Raw genomic sequence first — 23,990 nt, 5'->3', positions numbered from 1 at the left:
GAAGGAGACCCGGATGCTGATTATCTTCCAGGAATAATCTTGGTCAGTAAGCAATATTATTATAACATTGCTGTAAGTAAAGTCAACAACATATCAAATACCACACATAATATGAAGGCAACTCTGTCTTCTATAAATTATTACAATAAAGTAATGGACTAAATAATGAAATTTAAATATTCTGAATAGTGTTTCCACTCACAGAGATTCATAATTAACTCTGCTTAATATACCAGTCTATTTTAGAATTAGTCCTAATAATAAACCGAGTAAGTAGAAAGTCCAATAACATTATATGAAATGTCACTAGTAACCTTTTATGGAAACTCTATACCCTTGAAAAACTCATAGATCTTAATATAGTTAAAATCCAATGAACACTTGGAGATATAACAGAAGGAAATGAACATAAGGACTGTATCAGTGGGCTTAAGAGAATATTTGTCTCATGAGTCATCCTAGCATTTTTGTGCCCCAGAGGTTCTAGTTGGAAGACATGTCACCCACACAGTGGTAGAGGCTTAATGGGTTCTTTAATCTTGATCTAATCCAGCCCCCAAATCTGCTCCTACTGATCCATCTGATCAGTCAAAAGCCACTTTTACCTATCCCTAAATTCTAAGAATCCTAGAACGTGAGAGATATTCTAAAGAGCCAGTCTCTTTATAGGCTCAAGAAGGGTCCTGGAGACACTATGTCTGAACTCCTTTGAGTATATTAGATCAGAAACATCCAAGTCTTCAAGGAGACAGGCAATAAACGAAAGACAAATGGCCTCTAGTCAAGGTTGTCCCTCAAATTCTAGTAGGCAACAGAAGGAAAAAGGGCCAACTTCAGGTTAAAATAGTTGACCATGATGACTTTTTAAAGTAGTCGATGACCTGCTCCTGCAGCTCTAGATCTTATCTGGGCATCTTGAATCAACTAAATTCATAAAGTTGTATGTTGCAGAAAGTAAGAAAACTTCGTAAAATGTGAGAGTTACTGCAACAAATGCCACTACTGACAATGGACATTCACCAAAGAATTCATGAATGATACTTACATTTTGTTAATTTTCATAACGGAGTTTGAATGAAAAAAAAACAACTTTTAACTGTCTTTTTACTTTCAGGACACTTATTTTTTGGAAAGTGTTCTATTGGAGGTCAAAATATACTGTCACTAGGAAAATAAATATTTTAGTGACAAAGTTATATGTGGTGGCTTCAATCAAAGCTAATTTCCCATCTCTTAGATTGTATTTTGGAATTGCCAGTTTTAAGCCTAAAATTATTCAAATGTCAATGCTCTTATAGTCAGTATGAGAAATAAACTCTACACAATTCCTCCAGCTTCCAAATAAAAGGATTTCTATCTTTGTAAGTTGTAATATAAAATCTAAAAATTCAGCATATTTCAGCCTCAAGGACATATATGTCAGGAAAAAAATACGTATATATAGAACAGTGACTTTGTTCCTATAATATTAAAAATGATTTAGTCGAAGCTAGGAAATACAATTAAGTGGAATAACTACAAAAGGGCACCAATTTTTAAAAATGGGAGGGTACTGCAAATGTAAAGTTGAAAGTTTTAACACAGTCCTCCCCCCAAATCTTTCTGACACTTGCTGTATGCTCTAGGAAGGATTATACATCTTCTAATATGCTTTACACAAGTATATTTTATAGGTGTACATACTTTCTAACAAATAAACCAAAGCCAAATGAAAATAAAATTTTCTTAGAAAAGTAACATGGGTGCCTATGGTGCAGTCGGTTGAGGGTCCCACTCTTGGTTTCAGCTCAGGTTGGGATCTCAGAGTCGTGGGATTGAGCCCCATGCTTACCGAGGAGTCTGCTTGAGATTCTCTCCCCCTCCGCCCCTCCCGCTCTGCTCTCTCTCCCTCAAATAAATAAATAAATAAATAATTTTTTTTTAAAAAGTTAACTATCCTGTCTGGATCTTAAATGACAATTTCCAGCTTCTAGTTACCAGTTCAAAGATCTTCACAGAGTTAATGCTGCCTGATGGAGGGATGAAAGCTATCTCCTGCCGCGTGGTGCAGGGAGGGAGGGGCCTGGAGGAGGACTGAGGATTTATCCAGTATTATTTAAAGAGCCCAAAGACAGTCTGAAAAATCTCTCTGATCCTACCACTGTCCTTGTATCCATGGGACATCTTCTTTTCTAAGAAAAGTGAAATACCTATTAACCAGAAATATTTTTTGTCAGCCTAGGCTATAAATAAATGTCATGCACAGAAATTGACAAAACAGCAAAAACAACCAACTTACATATTTTAGGCATATTTATTTAATAAATAACTTCAGTAAACAGCATGTAAAAAGTGAACTGTTAAAATTAAAAGGCACTTAACACAAGAATGTGACTAGGATGAAACAAAACGGGCAAACGGGGAGAAGAGAATATACAGTGGTCTGTCACAGCGCAGGATGGACAGGGGACGTGCGTGAGGGCTGAGGACTCCACATGTTCGCTAAAAAGGCAAATTTACAGCTGAAATGTCAAAGAAAAGTACTGGTAAAAAAAAGTCTTACCCCCAATTGCAAACAAACACATTAAATGATTAGAAGAGGTGATAAAAAGCACCAGGCTTTAAACAAAATACAATGAATAAAATAAATTCACTCAAAGGTCCTCAACTCAGCAAATATTATGTAAATTAAGGCCATTATGTAAATGATGCTAAATTTAAGGACTTTTTTGCAGAAAATTTCCCGATCCTTTTATCCAAGGCTTGAATTTCTAAAGAGAAGGCAGAGTTACCAAGATTAAGTAACTCTTAAAATGGCACACAGGTTTTAAAGCTATGTTTTCCCTTCCTAACTCTCTTTTTCCCATGGCCTCCCGTAGATCAAATAATTCAAAAACTATCTTACACCAGTAATTCCCAATATACTCAATCTTTCAGATATGTCATCAGTCTTGTCTAATAGGCAAAGAGCAAAATAAATTTAAAACAATCCTAAACTAGCTACATAGGACATTTACTTGGATTCTGTAAAACTAAAACCTGACATATCTGTAAAGCTAAAGATCAATTTTAATACTTAAGAGAAACTCTCAGCATACTCGTTACTTTAACTACTGCCCTTTCAATGATTCTAGAAATATCACTCAATCCCCAGTAAGAGCCTGATTTCAATAGTCCAGGAGGAAAAGGTCAAAAAGGCACAAGGTGACCTTAGCTGACGAGGATAACCATCCTGTCTCAAGTTTTTTGTCAGTCCCTGGCATTGATTATAACATTATTTTCAAAACAATAAAAAAATTCTTAAATTATACATATTGTACATTTTCAAAAACTGCACACGAGAGAACATGGTGATATTGCCCTAAAGCTACCTTACTGTGACTATGAAAATTACTACTCTGCATTCAGTGTGGTCAATCTGCACAGCAGCGCTCATTTTCCCTCGTACTTCGGATTGACAACTGTTGTCACGGCACTCTTATAAATCGGATTTTCACCCTAAAAAAGAAAGTGAGAAAAATTATCAGTTACTCTACTAAAATCACATAGTATTATTTTATAAGACAATACTGAAAACGAATGGTCATTTTCAGAAGTTGTTCCCATTCCTATCTGTCTGGACACAGATTCAATTTTTTAAAAAAGGCATTCATAAAAGCTCACACAGAAATGAAACATGAAAGCTTCGCTCTTCAAGTCGAAAGGCAGCCCTGTAATCTGGCATGATTTCATTCCTGAGTCCTCCCTACATGGCAGGATTAAGAATGTCCTCCACAGCAGAGAATGTGCAGTTATGGCTTCTCTCCTTTCAACCTGTTTGGAATGCCTATCCTAAAGAAGAATTAACCCTCCTGCCATTAACTGCCTGATTCTTAGCCCTTTTTGTGGTTAAGAAGGTTCTTGATAATTAATGGGAATCCTTTACTATCATCTCTGTGAGGGAAGCATTCTCCTGAGGCTCCTCCACCACAGAAGTTGTTGATACAGAGTCCTGGGATAAGGTTGTCACAGGATTGCTGAAGGCACTGTGCCTCCATGAGTTGTCACATTGCCAAATTTGCTTAGAATGTTAACAAAAATAATACCATTCTTATGAAATAATCATTATTCTTTGATATCATACTGGTAAATGTTTTACTTTTATTTTATTTAGTAAAGAGTACTGAAATCAAGCCCAGCAAATGACTCCAAGCCACAAATAAACACAAGAGCTCTTTCAAGATCCAAAAATATACAGGCACTGATGTTTTAAGCAGGCAAACAACATACACTCCCACACTACCGTTTTCTTAAAAAAAAAATCTTTAATGCTAAGTGATACATTTAAATATCTACTATAGCATTTTCTTTCTCCTATCCTTATAAACTGAAAGTAGGCTTAAAAGCCAACTGAGAAGTACAGCCAAATAATCCTCTATCAGAGGAAATTACAGTGAGCGCAAATCAAATGTTAAGTAAAAACTTAAGATATTAAGTTTTTAGGCAAAAATTAAGACTTTGAAATGCTGTTTGGTTTTATATGGTACCACTGAACCATTTGTGGTGATTTTTAAGAATATTTATAGAAAGCATCTAAACAGTCATTTTTGTTTTTAAATTTTATTTACACCTCACTGCAGATTATATTTAGATATGGCTTTTATCGCCACAATTTTTGCCCTCTAGGAGAGTACAGTCTGGTGGACGACAAACATGCAAATAACTTAAGGTACTCTGACACAGTACAAAATAGAACTATGTACACAATACGGGAGCAGTAAAAGAAAAAGGGACTTTGAGAAGATTAGGGGTATTTTCACAAAGAAACTGACTATAGATAAAATATTAAAAGATAAATAGAAACACATGCAAAGTCAAAGTTCATATGCAACATCAAGGTCTAGGGAAAAGAATTTCTATATTTGTGTAGAAATATATACAGTTTAGAAGTTTTTAAGAGTGTATGTGTGAGTGTGAGTGTATGTTGTGAGGTGTGAGCAAGGGAGAGGGAACGAGGAAGAAGGCAGTGGCAAACCCTGAAGGTCCCGTATGCCATGCTAGAAAGAATGAATTCTACCCCGTAGATGGGAAATCACTGAGGGAAAGTACAGCGTGTAAAGCTGGGTGTTCCTGAAACACACCAAATAAACCACTACAACTTCAGCTCAGCAGCCGGTCTGAATTCCTATTAAGACAGGACAGTATGCCCGGCGCCTGGGTGGCTCAGATGGTAAAGGTCTGCCTTCGGCTCAGGTCATGATCCCAGGGTCCTGGAATCAAGTCCCACATCGGGCTCCTTGCTCCGCAGGGAGTCTGCTTCTCCCTCTCCCTCTGCCTCTCCCCCTGCTTGTTCTCTCTCGGTCTCTCTCGCAAATGAATAAATAAAATCTTTAAAAAAAAAAAAAAAAAAAGACAGGACAATATGCCTTAGCCTGGCCCCAACCTCACCCACAATCTACAACTTGACCAGTCATTTCAGAAACACGGAACTCAGGATCCCTCAGAGACAAACATTATGTAATCTGGATGATAAAAAAACACACAGGATATCAATTTCTTATCTCTTATCCAACTGAAGCGAATACATTACTATACAGACATTACAGCAGACATTTCATAATGGAGACAGGAAACTGGATCCTGGCAACTACATTCTTAGCAAGTTATACAGCACAAGTAAGTTATACTCTTTATTTCCATCTTCCTATTCAGCGTATGAAGCTAGAACTAGATTCTTCCAAATATACTGAGAAAACAAATCACCATTTTTCTTTAAAACAATACATTAGATCAATCTTTCATACTTGAGAATATAAGGGAGGTAAACGCATGCACAAAACCAAAACAAACAAACAAAAAACCCCAAAAAAACAAAAATCCAGAAAACAAAACAAAACAATACCCAAATTATCGATGAGTCCAAAGTACATAAGGCAGAAACTTACCTCTGGGGAAAAGTCTGCCTTTTTACATACACAAACATTTATATATTTATTCTTACATCCAAACAAAAGTTTAACATGCAAGGTTAGAGGTAAAATTAAACTATGTGTGTTAGGCATCATTTTAAATGGAGGTAAACTAAAATAAACCAGATTAGTTTCCATTGTTCAGAGTGCAACCCCACCCCTATCTTGAGAAAAAAAAATCAAAAGCATATTTAAATCAAGAGAACAGGGTTATATTCAGAAGTGAAGTCCTCTGTACTCAGGAAGTGCTCACACTGGAATGACTGACAGTGGTGGCTACAGAATCATCTCTGTAATATAACATATTAGATATACAATACACAACTGTGAGAGATTAGGAATCCACATTTAAATCTGCGTAACAGCAGGGAGGATAGACAATTTTTTAATCCACTTTAAAATTATACAGTTGATAATTTGATTTTTTAAATGTACCTACATCATAGTCTTATGCAGTAATTACAATGCCTGCTCACTGTCTGAAATATGTTAATGACATAATTCATTGATTGGCAAACCCTGGTCCCATATCAGAAAAGTGTTTCAAAAGCCATAATTTATTTTCATGTCTTAATGCTCATTAATTTCTAGTGTTTATTTCTACTTTAATTTTTTGTGAGAAAACATCTCAGAAAAACCTGTAGCCATTAATTTGCCTGGATTTCACTAATTAATAATAAAATTTTAACCAAACTTTTACTTCTTGAGTTATCCAAAAGGCTTATTTTGGCTGAAGAAGTAAAATTTTAGCCAAAAATTAATGATATAACATTAAGTTTCACTATTATCAATAATTTCCTTCAAACTACAATTTAATGTGTAGTAAAGGTGGAAATTACACCTTTTAATAGGATACACAGAAATTTATCTCATTTGAGAAGTAAACATATGGACTTCTCAATATTTGACTGTTTTTGACCTACCAAAAAAAAGAAAAAAGGAAGAAGAAAGAAAAAATTGAGCAAATCAGTTGCCTTCTAAAAATACTCTGTAGAAAGGATTAGGAAAGAGAAGAACACACCGAGTCTAGACTAATACAAAAATATACCAGCCTGCCCATATATGAATGTGACTGCAATCTTCTGCCATCAAATTTAATTTTGCCATTGCAAAGGTCTTAAAATCTGCTGAGAAATACGAGAAAAATCTGACAAGTAATGGTTTCTGTTATTGGGCCTTCCTACATCTTAAAAATATTAAGCATTCCTGTATTTTACGTACACTCTCAGTAAATAAGCAAAAAAACAGTGTTGGTTTCTATGTCATAAAGTGGTATGTCTGTTACAATGTTTGTCCAATGCAGTAATGTTAACAAAGTTACTACAAATGTCAAAAAGCTGTAATTCTCTATAAAGAATGATCTACCTCTTCTGAACCAGGTAACAGAGTCTCCTGAAGATGAGTGACTGCTGCCTAGACACTGTAGAGGGTAAGAATACAGACCCTGGGGTCCAAACTGCCTGGGTCTGAATCCGAGCTCTTCCACTAACTAGTCATGTGTGAACCTGGTCAAGTTACCCAACCCTTCTGTGCCTCCGTTTTCTAATATGTGAAATAAAAAAAAAAAGTCCTTGGGAAAGGAAAGAGGAATTCTAGATCACCAGCCAGGAGAATCTGCTCTTATTGTAACGTTTTAAATCAGTTTTAGGGACTTACATGATTATATTAAAATATACTAGAAGCATTTCACGAAAATTCAGATAAAAGGAAATCTTGACCACTACTAATAAAAGAAAAAATAATAAATTTTCATTCAGGTAAAACGTACATTCACCAAAACAGATTATCCTATGTAATCAGTGAATAGGAAAAGCAAGCCTTATTGCAACCTTGAAATTTTCAACTAAATTTTTATTTAAAACTGTAAATAGGACTTTCTCTTTAAAGTCTATGTTGTCTTTTTTTAAAAAAAAGTTCAGGGGCGCCTGGGTGGCTCAGATGGTTAAGCATCTGCCTTCAGCTCAGGTTGTGATCCCGGGGTCCTGGGATGGAGCCCCACGTCCAGCTCCTGGCTCAGCAGGGAGCCTGCTTCTTCCTCTCCCTCTGCCTCTTGCCCTGCTCATGCTCTATCTCTGTGTCTCGAATGAATAAATAAAATCTTTAAAAAAAAATAAAATAAAATAAAATATATAAAAAAGTTCAATGTTAGGTTTGAATATTAGAATCATTCAATAACCAGAAAAAAAAAATGTAAATAAAAGGTCTTCTGATTTTTAATGGAATTTCATTCAGCTTAAGAACTAAAGAATCTCCAAATAGTTCTACCACCAATAACAATGTTACCATAGCTGCATATCATACAAATGTTTCAGCAGGTTACATTTATTTTTCTGTTTTGCAATTTAGATTTCACTTTTACTTTTCACTATTTCACCCTGAAATCTACATATGGTGATTTATATGTAAGGATAATGCCATCCAAAGCACAGAAGTGTAGTGAGGATTGTAACTGACAGGCTGATACCACAAAATGCAGTTCCTTAGCCAGACACGCACACCCACACCACAGAGGTTATTAATGGCTCCCTGTTAAAGACGTGACAACTAAGCTCTGAACAGCGAAGCGGCTCGGTGCCGCTGAAGGCCTGGGATCTTACCCGAGGTCTGTCTGACCACAAAGCACGTCCCCGTCCTCTTCTTACCTCAACCCAGCTGCGGCCCCTGGACCATGAAGCTTGTTGTAAAGCCCTTTGAAACACTAACTCTAAATTAACACACACACCAAAAAAAGCCACAATATAGCCATATAAATAAAGCCAGACTTTAAAAAAAAAAAAAAACAGCAGTAGTGATAAAGCACACTCAGTGCAGTAAAAAAGAATAAAAGTTCACATGCAGAGACAGAAAATGAAAGAAAATACGAACGGCAACTTAGAGACCAGCTTTACGTCCATAGTTTGGATTCTTGAAATTATTAATAGGACTCTTGTAAATCGGATTTTCTTGCTAAAGTAAAAGAAACAGTTTCTAATGATTTCATCAGAAAAAAAATTGACATGTATAGTGTTTTAACCACAAGAGAATTTTCACTATTTTATAAATTTTACTTTTACACTTCTGAATATCATTATAAAAAAAAAAACCCAAACTGCAGTAAAATGCAAATGACTAAAATTCATTTATAATTTAAAATTACCTAAGACTGCCTTCTTGTGTCAAAAGATAAATACATGAAGGCCAACATTTGGCCACCCCACCCTCGGACTTCATATTTCAAAGCACATTCCATGCTAGTACATTTCACTCACTCTCAGGTTTTAAAAAATTTTACAAAGTTTATTGAGTTATAATTTGCAGAAAGTTAAATATACCCCTTTTAAGTACAGAGTTGTATATACATACCCACAATCAAGATCATCCCAAGAAGATCCCTCATGCCCTCTTCCCCCCACTCCAGCCTCTGGAAACCATTGATTTCGTTCTGCCCCTATAGTTCTGCCTTTTCCAGAATGTCATATAAGTGGAATCATATAATATGTAGCCTTTTGAGTCTGGCTGTTTTCAATTAAGGTTCTTCTTTGGAAAAAAAGGAGAGAGAGAGAGAAACCTTCCACTGAATATCTTGCTACACAGATAACATTATTTAGAATTCTATTTTACATGAAATGAAAAGGCAGAAGAGCAGATTTAAGATCAAAATTAGGAAATAAAAACACTGACCACAGTATCCAGAAGATACTTTCTTATGTTTTGTTTTAATGGGATATATTTAAGATGTTTTCTGTTTTTCACTAAATGCAAGTTCTCTGAGTGATGAACTTCTGGGGAAATAAAATACTTAAAGAGAACTTTAATAATCAGTTTTAGAGTTAACAAAGTCTTAGAAGTGTTACATTTACTTTGTAAACCTCCTTACGTTTTAGATGTTCTGCAACTTACCGTATCCCATTTGGCATTCATTTTTTCCTTTTCGAATTTGGCAAATTCCCTTCTGTCATGAATTATCATTAAAAGCTTCCAAATCAGCAGCAATGCAAGGCCAATAAGAACAATTCCAGCAACCACGCCAGCTACGATGGGAATGATGTCTGGACCGGTGGGGCACTCTGTAAAGTAAAAAGGAAAGAATGAGCACACAAGGGATGATATTTGCAAAGTAGGGCCACAACTACAAAGACCTGGTTAGTCTCTTATCAAAAACATACAGGAGTAAAAACTGAAGATAAGTCAATGAAAAGAATTCCAAAGAAACTATAAAAAAGATACTAGAACTATTGTTGACATTGCTGCTATAAACTGAGATGCCCTTCAACAGACGAATGGATAAAGAAGATGTGGTCCATATATACAATAGAATATTACTCAGCCATCAGAAAGGATGAATACCCAAGTTTTACATCCACATGGATGGGACTGGAGGAGATGATGCTAAGTGAAATAAGTCAAGCAGAGAAAGACAATTATCATACGGTTTCACTTATTTGTGCCATATAAGGAATAGCAGGGAGGACATTAGGAGAAGGAAGGGAAAAATGAAGGGGGGGAAATCAGAGGGGAGATGATCCATGAGAGACTATGGACTCCGAGAAACAGACTGAGGGTTCTAGAGGGGAGGGGTTGGGGGATGGGTTAGCCTGGTGATGGGTATTAAAGAGGGCACATTCTGTGTGGAGCACTGGGTGTTATACACAAACAGTGAATCATGGAACACTATATCAAAAACTAATGATGTACTGTATGGTGACTAACATAACGTAATAAAAAAAATTATGAAAAGAAAGATACTAGAACTAACAACTGACTGGCCACAGGATACATGATCAATAAACAAAAATCATATGTATTTCTATATATTGTATAGAAGTTATTTCTACATATTGGAAATTGAAATTTAGAAAATAACATCTTCTACAACAGCATCGAAAATCATGAAATACTTATGTACACATCCAACAAAATATGTGCAAGATTTGCATGTGAAAAATTACTAAGCTCTGATAAAATCAAACTAAATCAAAGAAGACCTGAATAAATAATGTTAAGATGTCAGTTCTCCCCCAATTTGATCTACATAAACTCAATGCTATCCCAACCAAAATCCTGGCAGGAGTTTTGTAGATATCAGCGAGTTAATTCTACAATGTACAAGGAAGGCAGAGAACTAGGAAAGTGTTTCAAAAACACTTTGGAAAAGAACAAAGTTGGATATCTCACATTACCAGATTACAAGACTAGCTATAAAGTAACAGTAACTGAGATAGTGTGGTATATTGGCTAAAGGTCGGATGCACAGATTAATGGAGCAGAATAAAGAATTAGAAACAGGCCAACATACATAAGATCATCTGATTTTTCAACAAAGGTAGAGAAGGGTCAGTCTTTCCAGCAAATGGTACAAGAAATACTAGACATCCACATGCAAAAAACTGAATCTCACTCCATATACTAAGATTAACTCAAAATGGGTTATAGACCTAAATGGAAAACCAGAAACTATAAACCTTCTAGAAGAAAACACAGGAGAAAAATCCTTATGAGCCTGACTTAGGCAAGGAGTGCTAGATATAATAGTAAAAGCAAGATCCATAAAGAAAAACTTGGCAAATTGTAGTTCATCAAAATTAAAGCTTCTGGTCTTTTAAAAAGCACTGGTAAAGAGGAGAAAAGATAAGGAAGCATTACTGGTAAACAATATTTGCCAAACACATTATCTAGAAATGCAAAACAATACAGTTTGGCTATTTTTACAATGTTAAACATATGCTCACCATATGCCCCCAAATCCATCCCTACTATACATCCAAAAGAAATGAAAACTTACATTCCCACAAAAACCTGTACACAAATGTAGACAATTTCAAAGGATATACAAAAATGTGCCTATAAAAATCAAAATAAAAAATGTTTCATCTTCTGAGCTGAACAAATTCACATTTTATAATATCCTTTAACAAATTATCTTTCCCGGTAGTACCCAAACCTAAATCAAGCTCAAACTTAAGCATCATCAATAATGATCTAAGTCCCAGTGCGTTCTGGTTAAGTGTCAGGCCGTACGCTGAGGGTTTTATGTGGATTCACGCATTTACTCTTCAAACTCTCCACTCATAACCCTTAAGACTTGCTTTCTCTTTTCCTTATCTCTTATATAGTTAACAATCCTATTTTAAAGCTTTGAGATTAAAAATGCCCTAACTTGAACCTAAAGTAATCCAGCTGGAGGTCATTACTGCGTGTTAGGGAAAATGCCAAGAGGCCTAAGGTAGTAGGAGAAAGAAGACAAAAGAAAATGAAAAGAATTTTGAAATGATCCGATTTTTACCTGGAGTCTCTACAACATGAACAATGGCCTCATTGTTCCCATTCACTGAATATGTGAAATAGAACCAGCAATCATCAACATCCTTCTCCTTACAATGGGACAGGGGATCAACCTGGCCTGGCTGTGGTAATTTGTCCCGATTTTCAACCTTGGTGATATTGAAATGTGAACATTCCTGTGCGCATGTGTCTTTCTTTTCTCCTTTATTGAAGGCTCTGCACTGAACACACTCTCTGTGAAAATACAAATTATATTAAAAATTTATTTAAAATTTAAAATAAATATTTGCTTAAAAACTATTTCGTGTGAATAAATGGAGAGGCATAGGACACTTCTAGACGGAAAAACTAAATATAAAGATGCTAGTTTCCCCAGTGAAATTATATAGTACAGTTCAAACTAAAATCCAAGAAGAGAAATAAAAAAGTAGTAAAATAAAACTAGCCTTATCCAGACATTATAAATACGTAACACAAAACCAAAATGATTTAAACAATGTGTTGTTGATACAACAGTTCTTCAAAAGGCAAAAACCTTCAATTTGCTTAGTTTAGTCAAGAGACGGTAATGAAACAACTGGTAATACTAATTCACACAGGTTACCACGTGGATTTAACCACATAGCCAGGTCAGACCAAAACGACGGCCCCAGCTGCTCTCCCATGACACACTGAAGTATCGTGTGACAAACGCCAGCGACTGAGAAAGGATTTTTAAGACTCAGAGTGGGCCACCGTGTGTCAGATACTCTATATCCAGGGTGACCGAATATCGGTGCTGTTCTGGTTCGAGCACTAACACCACACTGGCAGGCCGACAGACAGCCCCTGCCAACTGTTTGCAGCCCCTCGGAAATACCTACTTGTGTTCCGCACAGACACCGAGGCATGTCTGACACATCTCACAGGTCGGCCCTTGGAACTTGGGGTCAGTGCACTTACAGGCGCCGCACTCGCACACGCCCCGGCCGTTACAGATCTGTCCGTTCGTGGCCAGGCACGAAGTCGTGTCCAGAGAACAGTCACAGGCACTGCCAGTGTAGTTGGGGTTGCACTCGCACACACGACACTTGCACACGCCATTTCCTGGGATGAAAAATACCATTTCTCGTAACAATGGTAAAGACATCCGGCCCGGCACTGACTCAGAAGACAAAATAAGCAGCAGCGTGGGAGAACACGTAGCTAAGGATGGACTGACCCCTCAGTGCTGCCCTTTTTCCATCTATTCACCAAGCAAACTCCTAACGGTTTTTACTGTATGCGACAGAATCACATTTGAGAACCATTTTCAGACTCCTTTCTCACCTCCACAGATTAAGCCATTGGATCTATCGCAGTTGAAATTATCACACTCGCAGAATTTGCCAGAATAAATTTCATTTGTATTATCCCTCTTCCTACAAACACACTGTCCACAGACACACTCTCCATTGTTACTACAGATCTCCGAACTGTTTTCTTTCCTGCAGTAAGCATCCATATCCTCACTGTTTACTTCATCTGTGCTACATTCGCAATGTCTACCAACACGTCCCTCGTTGCACCTGAAGAAAGAATCCAAAATTTCAATCACATAAAATAAAAATAATTTAAAATAACAAGTCATATTGTGAGAAAGACTTCAGGAAAATAACCATTTTGATCAAGATAAAAATATCTAGCAGTGAAAACATTTGGAAATACTGGATCAACTTACTTTAAAAGAGTATATTAGTTCTGTTCTCAAATGATATGCTATTATATTTGGTATTACAGATGAAGCATCTCTAAATTTAAAGCAATGGTCCAACTGTTAATCTAAAAAAAAGTACACTAAAACACACCCCAAAAAGTGCAGAAAAGTTAAGAAAAACATATTCAGCATATCATTTAAAAATATAACATACTATTTAAAAATAGGTATATCCTATGGGTCCAGACTTCTCAGACACACTGTATTTTTAGAACACCCAAGGCTTATAGACACTGGAAATACACTAATTCTGTATCTGCTGAGTATGTAAAGGGAAGAAAAGCAAAAATTTTTTTTAAAAGATGTATTTAATTATTTGAGAGAGAGAGAGAGAGAGAGAGCATGCGCCCACACCAGCAAGCTGTGGGAGGGGCAGAGAGAGAGGGAGAAAGAGAAAGAATCCTTAAGCAGACTCCCCACTGAGTATGGATCCAACGCCCGTGGGGCTCAATCCCACAACCCTGAGATCATGACCAGAGCTGAAATCAAGAGCCAGTTGCTTAACCAACTGAGCCATCCAGGCGTCCCAGGAAGACAAAATACTTTTAAGATCTTTTCAGTTAATGAATTTTACTAAAAACAGATCTACATGACTCAATCAGGATACATACAACATAAATAAGTAAAATATAACATTTAAATTGTTATTTAGAATAGACAACTAGTAACTGATGGTGAAATCCAGCCATTTATTTTTCTCATGATTAAAAACCCTTCAAAGCCTACTCCTTTGGGGCTGACATTTAGATCAAAATATTCTCCCCTTCCTCCTATCTTTCAAGGAGAAAGCTATATTCAGAGTATATTCAATTTTAATTTTTAATTAAAAGGTAACCACCACAGTGTAAAAAAATTTTAAATCATTCGATTACAGTTTTAAGTAGATTCTATGTTCAGAAAATACCGTTTTCTTTTTACTTTCACAAAATATATTTTTTTAAGAAATTATTCCAACAGGGCGCCTGGGCGGCTCAGATGGTTAAGCGTCTGCCTTCGGCTCAGGTCATGATCCCAGGGTCCTGGGATCGAGTCCCGCATCGGGCTCCCTGCTCCTTGGGAGCCTGCTTCTCCCTCTGCCTCTCTCTCTCTCTCATGAATAAATAAATAAAATCTTTAAAAAAAAAAAAAAAAGAAATTACTCCAACAATGCAGAAGTACATGCACGAGGTGAACACCCTTTATTGCTTCCTAGTTCCATTTCCAAGATAAAACCATTATAAGTTTGATATACCTTCCTAAAACGCTTTTCTGTAAATGTATTTTATATAAGCTTTCTTAGCTCTAGAAAATTCAGGTTGCTATTATTTGAGGGAAAAACCCAAAGGCTACCTTAACAATTTGTTTAATATATGTCTTAGATGGCTATAAAACCTTTTATTTCAAAGAACATCTCTTAAGCAAAAAAAAAAAAAAAAAAAAAAAAGGCAGGGAAGAACTTTCTGTAAATACCACACAAGATCATCAAATTGATCTCGTGGTGAGCAACAGCGGTTGGAACAAAGAATTTACTTACTCTAAATAGATTTTTTTCTGGATTTCTCAAAAGAGCCTGCTCAGAACTTTCTAAACCTAATATACCTCTCTGTCATGCTCCAACAACCTCAGCTCACCTGCAAGCTCCACACTCGAATGTCCCATTTCCTTCATGACACTTTGGACTGCTAGGGATGCCTTCACTTTGGCATTCACATTCACAGATGAACTGAAGAATAACTTCTACTTCTTCAGTAAAGCCCAGAGGCTTAATTTTAATGGTTTCAGAATTCTTATTTGGACATTTATTTGAAGTTATGCTAATTTCAAATTGAACCTTGAAGGAAAAAAACAATTAAATTAACAACTAGCTAAGCAATTTAAATCTGCTAAAAAGTATTTCCAAACGCTCATTTCTTTTACTGTTTCTCAAATTATAAACTAAATTTGCTTATAAGCAATTTTTTTATTTTCTTCATAAAATGCTTATATAACATACCTCATCTCCAATGGAAATGTTGGAACATTTTCTTCCATTCTCCCCTGTTCCGTTCACCCCATTCTTACAGTAAGATTTGTAATTTATTGTTACTCCTTCTGGCAATTTGCTGTTTTCCAAAATGACTTCTGAGGAAAGGGACTAAAAGAAAGACTAATCACACACAGGAAAGGCAAACAAAATGCTATTATAAAGTACACCAAATGCATAAAACCAATGGGTAAAATGAACTATTAAGAAAACAGTTACTATTTAAATACCAAATTCTGAGTGACCAGAAAACACAGACCCCAGAGAAACAGACTCAAATTAAAATTCTTCAAAATACTGCACATGATTAAAAAGATGGGGCACCTGGGTGGCTCAGTCGGTTAAAGGGGCTGCCTTCGGCTCAAGTCATGATCCCAGGGTCCTGGGACTGAGCCCCACATCAGACTCCCTGCTCATCAGGGAGTGTGCTTGTCCCTCTCCCCCTCCCCTCACCCATGCTTGTGCTCTCTTTCTCTCTCTCACTCAAATAAATAAAATCTTTAAAAAAAAAGAGTATTTGTGCTTGCAGAAAAGGCCTGATATTAAATATGAGGAGTCCTAAGAACTCAGAACAAACATTTTCTGTCCTCACTGGCAATATGGCTCTCCTCTGGCCCAGCCAACTAAGGACTCAGGTAAACAACTGACTATATAGTCCGGGAACAAATCTGCTTAGGAGCCATTGTAGACGAGGCCAAAAAAAAAAAAAAAAAACCCCACACACACAAAAAAACAAAAAACAAACAAAAAAAACCCAACAACAAACAAACCCAAAACCGCAAGTACAAAGGAATCAAAGCCAGTGCATTTTTTTTAGAATATCAGATCGCTTGAGACAACTTGGTAGCAATGGGGCAATGTGAAACAGGCTCAGTGGCAAGCTGTCTCTTGTTCACACACCTACATGCATGCAATTTAGGAAAATATTACAATGTCCTGTTAGGGTGGAGAACTATAGGGAAGACATGGAACAACTGGGAGTCTTGAAAATCTCTGTAATACAAAACCTCTCTGAGTAGGGTCTCTTTGAGTAGGGTCTTTCCAAAACATTTTGGAAAACCCTGGCATGAGGTAAAAAGTATCTAAAATTCCACCTGTGAAAAGGTTACCACAATGGTTACCATATTACAAATGTCTTCTGACTACTTAAAATGATTATTCACTAATGCTTAAAAAGCATCACCAAACGTACTCTGGATTAGAGCTCTAGACAATTCAAGTTCCTTCCATGTGCAGGGGGAAAAAAAATCTTATAAATCTTTTTAAAAGAGCTAAGTAATATATATATTTACATATGTACATGTTTTATGGCACATGTATACATGAGTGCCTGTGTATCTCTTGAGAATAGAAAACTACATCTCTGAATACATGGCAAGAGAAGAATTGGCAAAAAAGCTTTTCCAGAATAATTCATCAAAAGAGATAAATCTATAAAAGATACTGGGGTGGGGGGGAGACTGAGGTAATCTTGTTAAGTCTAAATGTAAGTTATGTTTCACTTGTTTTCCAACAAGGAGACCTATTTAATGACATCAGACATTTAAAAACCTTCCCCACATGCCTTCATCATATTTTTGCTCTGTTTAGGTTACTTAAATAATTCTGCTTTTGTAAGAGAATATAAGAGGTTTTTCCTCCAGATACACAAAATATTAGTTTTACCTTGTCCTCTGGGTTGCTAAATTGTGTACAAAGGGAGATTTACTTTCTTTGGGCAAAGTACTCTCAACAGGGTATTGTCTAAAAGAGATCTTATTTAGAATGTACTTACATTGTAGGCATCAATAATCAACTGAATTACGTTGCTGGAATTTGCAGATAATGTTCCTACTGCTGACTTAGGGATCAAATTTTTCAGTTCCTGAAGTTAAAAGATAAAACATGTGAGATACAAATACTATTCATTCAACCAATTAGCATTGACTGAGTACATAAAATACTTAAGTACAAGCACCCTAGCCATTTCCTAAATAACTTAAGGAGTCAAACCTGAAAAAAACTTGTTTTATATGTGATTAAAAATTAATATAAATCACTACTGTAAAATCTAGTCTGTCTGGCTAGTAACTCTTTCCCATATTTCAATCAGACATATGATTTTGCTTCTAACGAGTAGACACGAAGGGTCTAGATATTGGTTCCTCTTTTTAACCCATACGTATATATTTACCTTGTAAACAGGCTGAAATTCTTCTGTAACTGCAAAAATTGTCTGAATGTTATTTTCACTTAGTTTCTGGACAAGGTGAGCAATAGAAGGATAATCCTAAGAAATTAAATAAAATTTAGTATGTAATTACATCCAATGTATTCCAGTTTTTCAATACTTTTTGAAAATCATGATTTGCATATATAACTGGATTGCTTACACAAGACTGCTTGAAATAACACAAATAATTGCTGAAGTGGGAGGTGTGTACATGTGGGTCTCCAATCTTCTATTTTTCTATATCCATATATATATAAACTTCCATAATAAAAAGGTTTAAAAAGCAAGATCTATGTTTATTAAATGTTAGAACAATGAAATTAAAGAACTGCCAATAACTACAGGTTGTATCATAAATCACCAAAATTCACCCAAGTTTAGATTTCTTCTAGAACTTGAATAATTTGCCAATCTTTATTTTCAGTAAAAGCAGAGTGCCTACTTCCCAAAATCTTATATAAGTAAGATGAAGAGTATAGGACTATACAAAGTATCTGTTTAGAAACAGTATCGAATTTGCTACGAAATTATGTGTGCAAGGGAGAGGAAACACAGGGATGGGCTGAAGCACGAAGTGAGAGTGTCCAAGAAGCTCCTTGCACCGACTGAGGTCCTTATCTCCGCAGAGGAAGCAAGCACAAAACCACATCTTCAGACACAGAAATACTAGCTTCCTTGCACATTAGGTTAGGGCCTGTACTTAAAATAACAAACCCACAAACCAGGTACCCACAATACTCTTAGTATTAAACACCACAATTCCATGGGAATCCATTCACTATGTAAGGAATTCAGCACTTACGTAATAATGGCTCATTGTGTACACATCGTTTTCCAGGTGACACTGTCCATCATTTGGTAAAACAATGCCACCAAGTTTGCCGTCTCCAGCAAAGTGAAACCCAGCATCCGTGGAAAACACCAGCAGCCGTGTGACATTCCTCCAGCCAATCAATGACTTGAAAAGAAAAAGATTTCAATTTATAAATACTATCCACCATCACTGTACATAAAGCCGTCACCCTCACATAGGCTCCCACCACACTTTCCACCGCATTCTAGACCTTCTCTTTAGCTTGTCTTTTTGCAGTGCTAATACTCTTACTGATACCTACACAGAGCCCACAGCACAAGGCTCCCCGACCCTCCAGCAAAACTGAGTCTTGCCTGGTTGTCCATTTCTCACAGTATCTTTTAAAATCAATGTCTCCCTCCCCAAGTAGAGGGTAAGCTCACTCCATGTAGGGCAGGGACCACACATGGTTCTGCTCATCGTCATACCTCCAGGAGCACAGCACTGGGCACACAGCAGGTGTTCAGTGGGTAAATAAAACATCTCGGCCCGTGCATCCGTACCTTACCCTATTGCTGCTGTCTTGTTGCCACCGATCCTTCCATCCTGCTCTTAGCTTCTAAGGTATATACCTCCTCTATCAAACCTCCACCTTAGGGGCCTTCTTTTTTATAACTACAGAAGAAATTACATTCTCCAAAGACCTGCCCTGCTTAATTCCACCCAGTCTACCTCAAGGGTACTATTTATTTGTTCATGTTATTTTATTCTTCTCCTCATTCAACAAGTAGCAATAAAGGGGCACCCGGCTGGCTCGGTTGGTGGAATGCGTGTCTCTTGATCTAGGGGCTGTAAGCCCCACTTTGGGTGTTGAGATTACTTAAAAAATAAAATCTTAAAAAAACAGTAATAAAGTAGCAATAAAATCCTCTTCTCCCTATGGTAAATTTGTAATTATATTTGTCTCAATTGACTCAACGTATCCGTGTATCTCCCCATAAAACTGTAAACTCCTTGAAGGCAGGACTTGAGTGTGCTGACACCGGCCATCCAAGCACTAGTACCCTGCCCTAGAGAAGCAGGTGGGACAGTCACTCTCGGTCAGCAGGATAAACATGGAAAGACGGCAGTGGCCACGGGTGCTAGGGCTTGCTTTAATCCCACAAACTGAGGCACTGATGGAGGCAGCCCAGAGAATGTTCTCTCCACACTGAGCTGCTAACAGGATCATGAATCAATAGCTGCAAGAGAAGGGTGGCAGGCTAGGCACTACCTGGGATATTAGTCTTTCTTCCCCTTTAAAAGCAGAGACTACCCTTAAATGACAACCACCCACCCCAGGGAGAAATCAAAAGTAACAATAATATAGAACTTAGTATTTGCTGAGAGCTTCCTGGCACTCTACCTGCAGTACTGTTTATTTAAGCTTCGTAACAACCCTATTGGGTAGATCTATTCCTATCCCTTCTTATGGAGAAGGAAACAGCCCTCTAGTGTGGCTAAGTAAAGTGTCCAGACTTGGTGGCAATGGGGCAACGTGAAACAGTGTCCTAACAGTCTAAAGACTGTTGGCTCAACCACTATACCATATTGCTGTACCACATCATTATCTCGGATATAGTTAAGCACCTTAGCAAAAACTGGTTGAGAACCATTAAGAAGCATCTGGAATCAAGGAAGGTCTTCTAGGGAACAGGGGTACTATAAGGAAAAAAAGGGGGGAAAATGAGACAGACGTAGGTACTTCAGACAAACCTTATTTACCTCACAGTGCTCTCTAGTTTCAGCTGCAGCCAGGTCATGAAAAGGTCACCTCACAATCTTAAGCTGCTAAATGGGTCATAAAATTCTATTACTAGTCTAATGGAGATGAGCTTGCTACTACTAAAAATCTTCCAATTAAAATTATTAATATGCTATGACTTCTCAAAATATACATTCTCATATAGCTTACAAAGTAGGATGTAAAAAGTTCCTGCTTTTTGAGTCACTAAGACACGGGGAAGACATCCTCCACAGATGACAGGCAGAGCACAGCCCATCAAAGGGAAATGGCATCTGAGACGCTGCTCCAGCTGAGCTCTCTCAATGCTCCTGGTGACACCTTGGTTGGCCAAGTGCAACTCCATCTCGGGCACAAGCCAGAGAGTTAGGACACTTGCGCCTCTTCTAAAAACCTAGAACACCAGCTAAAGAACAGTGACATTGTCCCAGTTTCAAATGGTGAGCATTCTGGCTTTTAAGATCCTGTATAAAGGAAATAGCTGCCCAGTTTAAATAGGGACATAATGATTAAATATGCTTTTACAAAGCACGTGTAGAGCTGGAGGGAATTTAAGGGATCAAATTCTGTACTCCTCTGGGATCATGAAGTAGGATTTGGCAAGTAGGTATTTTTCTGTACTAACTGATAGTAAAATTACACTTAAAATTCACACAGGTAATGTCCTTTTGTAGGAAATGAGTGTACTTACTCCACAAACCGCAACTTGCATGATTGCGTCAAAGCCACCTTCGGGAGAATCCAAATTTCCAGATATGCGCTGTTTACCAACAAGTTCATTAAATACTTCCCCTTTATCAGTAAGACTGAGCACATTTTTGTAGCTAAATGGGCTGGTGCAGTTCTGTTCACTTGTGCAAGGGTTCCTGAGCTTAGCTGGTGTTGTACTAATGTAAGGCATCACGGTTTTCTCCACAAATGAGCCAAATCCTGTGAAGGAAAAATGCATATAGAGAGATGGATAGATGGATGGACAGACAAACTTGCATTAAAAAGAATATAAAGTTATGTTACCACATATAAGTCAATCTTTCATAAGAAAGATTTTAATAATAAAGTTTGGAAAGGAGATCATTATAATATGAAAAATCCAGGTGTGAAGTGAGATTAGGCTGTACAGACAGGTGTGGTCATATTAATTAGTAATGAAACAGAACTGGACTACTCAACATGCTTATAAAATAATTCAACAAATGAATGAATACATTCCTGTGAAAACAAGCATGCATTTCATTATCTCCGTGGTATAGTCTGTGTTAAGTAACATGAGAGCATAAAGTAACAGAGGAACAAAGAGGCACAAAAATTACTAGATATGTGACTGGAATATTAGTTTTCCCTCAGAAAGAAAAGGCTAAAAACTGGCCTATGTATTTCACAAGTATATGGTGAAGAACAGAACTGCCAGGACTTATACAAATGAAAATTATTAATTTTCTCAATAACCTTACCAATTCGGAAGTCTGAAGTAATCCTTCTCATTTCATTCATGAGATCTGTTCCGAGACTTTTAACATTCTCCAAATCGTCTTTCATAGAGTAAGAGAGGTCCATAAGGTAGTAGAGATCAATAGGATAGTCTTCAGCTCTCTTGAATTTTAATATAAATGTCTGTGGCTCCCCTAATTAAACAGAGATTAGAAAATGAAGTTAGTTGCCAGCAATCAAAAGCAAATGAGAAAAATCAAGTTAGATTTACAGAATAAACACTATAAAACGAAATGTATTATTGCCATAATTTTTCCAAAATCCTGGGAAGTCCACTGGCCAACTAAATGGGTGTGTACTCAATCTCAACAAACACCACGCCAAACCCTGGGCATGCAGGATGAAAAAGACAATACTCCACAGTGGGCAAGACAGACGGTCGATGCAGAACTATGACCAACGGCCACAAGTAGATGGAAGAGCGTACATCAGACTGGGGTGGGTAAGGCCGGGCGTGTTACAGCGTACACCGGACTTTTTAGACACTGAAGTTCTAAGACACTCTATTCTCTGTTTATATGTAAGCAAATAATATCCTCTGATTTTCACTTTCAAAAACCTGGCAAAAAAGTTTTAAAAAGGAATTACAGACGACCATGAGAGACTACAGACTCTGAGAAACAGACTGAGGGTTCTAGAGGGGAGGGGGTGGGGGGATGGGTTAGCCTGGTGGTGGGTATTAAGGAGGGCACGTTCTGCGTGGAGCACTGGGTGTTATACGCAAACAATGAATCATGGAACACTACATCCAAAACTAATGATGTAATGTATGGTGATTAACATAATAAAATAAAAAAAAAAAGGAATTACAGAGACAAAGAGACTTGTTGAGAAACTACTGCAAAATTCCAGAGGAAGACAGGAAGTTCTGAACCGAAATCATGAGGAATACGAAGGGTAGTGAGACACAAGAGGCATTAAGGTATAATTCGCTCAGGAAATAGAGGAGAAAGAGAATGTTTGGGTGAAAAATTATTACATGTTAACTTGTAGATATTCTCTATACAGATTTCTAGTAGGCAGCTGGGTAAATGGGTTTGGGGCTTAAGAGAAAAGGTTTTGTTACAGCACACAGATGGTTTTAAAGCTAGGAGAGTAAAGCCAACATTTAAGCCAACTGCAAAGAGGAAGGAAGTAAAAAGACACCAAAAGGAGACTGGAAAGCAATGTTAAGAGGTAAGAAGAAAAACCAGGAGTGATATCGTAGAAGCCAAGAGGGGAGCATTTCAAGAAGCTCAGAGGTGTTACTTGGTACAGAAAGGTTAAAAGGAAAAAAAAAAAAGGGGGGGGCCCTGACACAGGTCCACTAGGTTTGCTGGTTCAAGGTGAAGGCAGAGCTTTGTCAGAACAGTTTGAGATGAAAAGTGGTCAAGAGGGGAACTCATGGAGACAATGAGTGTGCACCATTCTTTTGAGAGAAAAGGGATGGAAACTGGAAAAAGTAGGAAAAGGGCTGTTTTCTTTTTTCGATGCAGGACCGTCACAGATTCTTATAAAAGCTTAATATGTTAACGACATTAAACAAATACAAAGGAAAAACATGGGTTAGAATGGTGTGTTTATATTACATAATTACACCACAGGATGGACACTTTTATTTTTAAAACCCATCAAACCTAATACTTTCTCTTTCACAGAATTTCCTTCGGACGTTAGGCAACCTTTATTATTTCAAGTATATGTGTCTTACAGATTGTTATGTCTGCAAAAATTTCTAAAATTTGACATATTCCACATTTCTGTTTGAGTGCCGGTCCGTGAACCCCCGAAGGAAAACTCTAAAGAGTTT

At 37.1% G+C, this 23,990-nt stretch overlaps 1 protein-coding gene across 2 annotated transcripts in view; it reads right to left on the bottom strand.

Annotated features, from left to right (window-relative positions):
* Positions 1–2,274: 2,274 nt before the first annotated feature.
* Positions 2,275–23,990, bottom strand: part of ITGB1 (integrin subunit beta 1) — a 44,914-nt gene continuing 23,198 nt past the window's right edge. Inside the window, exons 5-17 of one of the 2 annotated variants that reach the window (XM_073885516.1) lie at positions 22,165–22,335; positions 21,405–21,643; positions 18,940–19,095; positions 18,099–18,194; positions 17,700–17,789; positions 15,896–16,036; positions 15,534–15,733; positions 13,497–13,735; positions 13,052–13,274; positions 12,190–12,422; positions 9,807–9,973; positions 8,793–8,873; positions 2,275–3,477 (exon numbers count right to left, since the gene is read on the bottom strand). In XM_073885516.1, the coding sequence (XP_073741617.1) occupies positions 8,799–8,873; positions 9,807–9,973; positions 12,190–12,422; positions 13,052–13,274; positions 13,497–13,735; positions 15,534–15,733; positions 15,896–16,036; positions 17,700–17,789; positions 18,099–18,194; positions 18,940–19,095; positions 21,405–21,643; positions 22,165–22,335 (2,030 nt within the window). In that variant the 3' untranslated portion in view covers positions 2,275–3,477; positions 8,793–8,798. The remainder of the gene's footprint in view (positions 3,478–8,792; positions 8,874–9,806; positions 9,974–12,189; positions 12,423–13,051; positions 13,275–13,496; positions 13,736–15,533; positions 15,734–15,895; positions 16,037–17,699; positions 17,790–18,098; positions 18,195–18,939; positions 19,096–21,404; positions 21,644–22,164; positions 22,336–23,990) is intronic. The other variant, XM_025885834.2, reaches the window with a different exon arrangement.

The sequence above is a fragment of the Callorhinus ursinus genome, unplaced genomic scaffold, assembly GCF_003265705.2.
Source record: "Callorhinus ursinus isolate GAN/ISIS: 27379988/994484 unplaced genomic scaffold, GSC_fseal_2.0 scaffold62, whole genome shotgun sequence".
In the NCBI taxonomy this organism is placed as follows: Eukaryota; Metazoa; Chordata; class Mammalia; order Carnivora; family Otariidae; genus Callorhinus; species Callorhinus ursinus.
The sequence above is the reverse complement of the archived record's forward strand: the minus strand, read 5'-3'. Positions and strand labels throughout refer to the sequence as shown.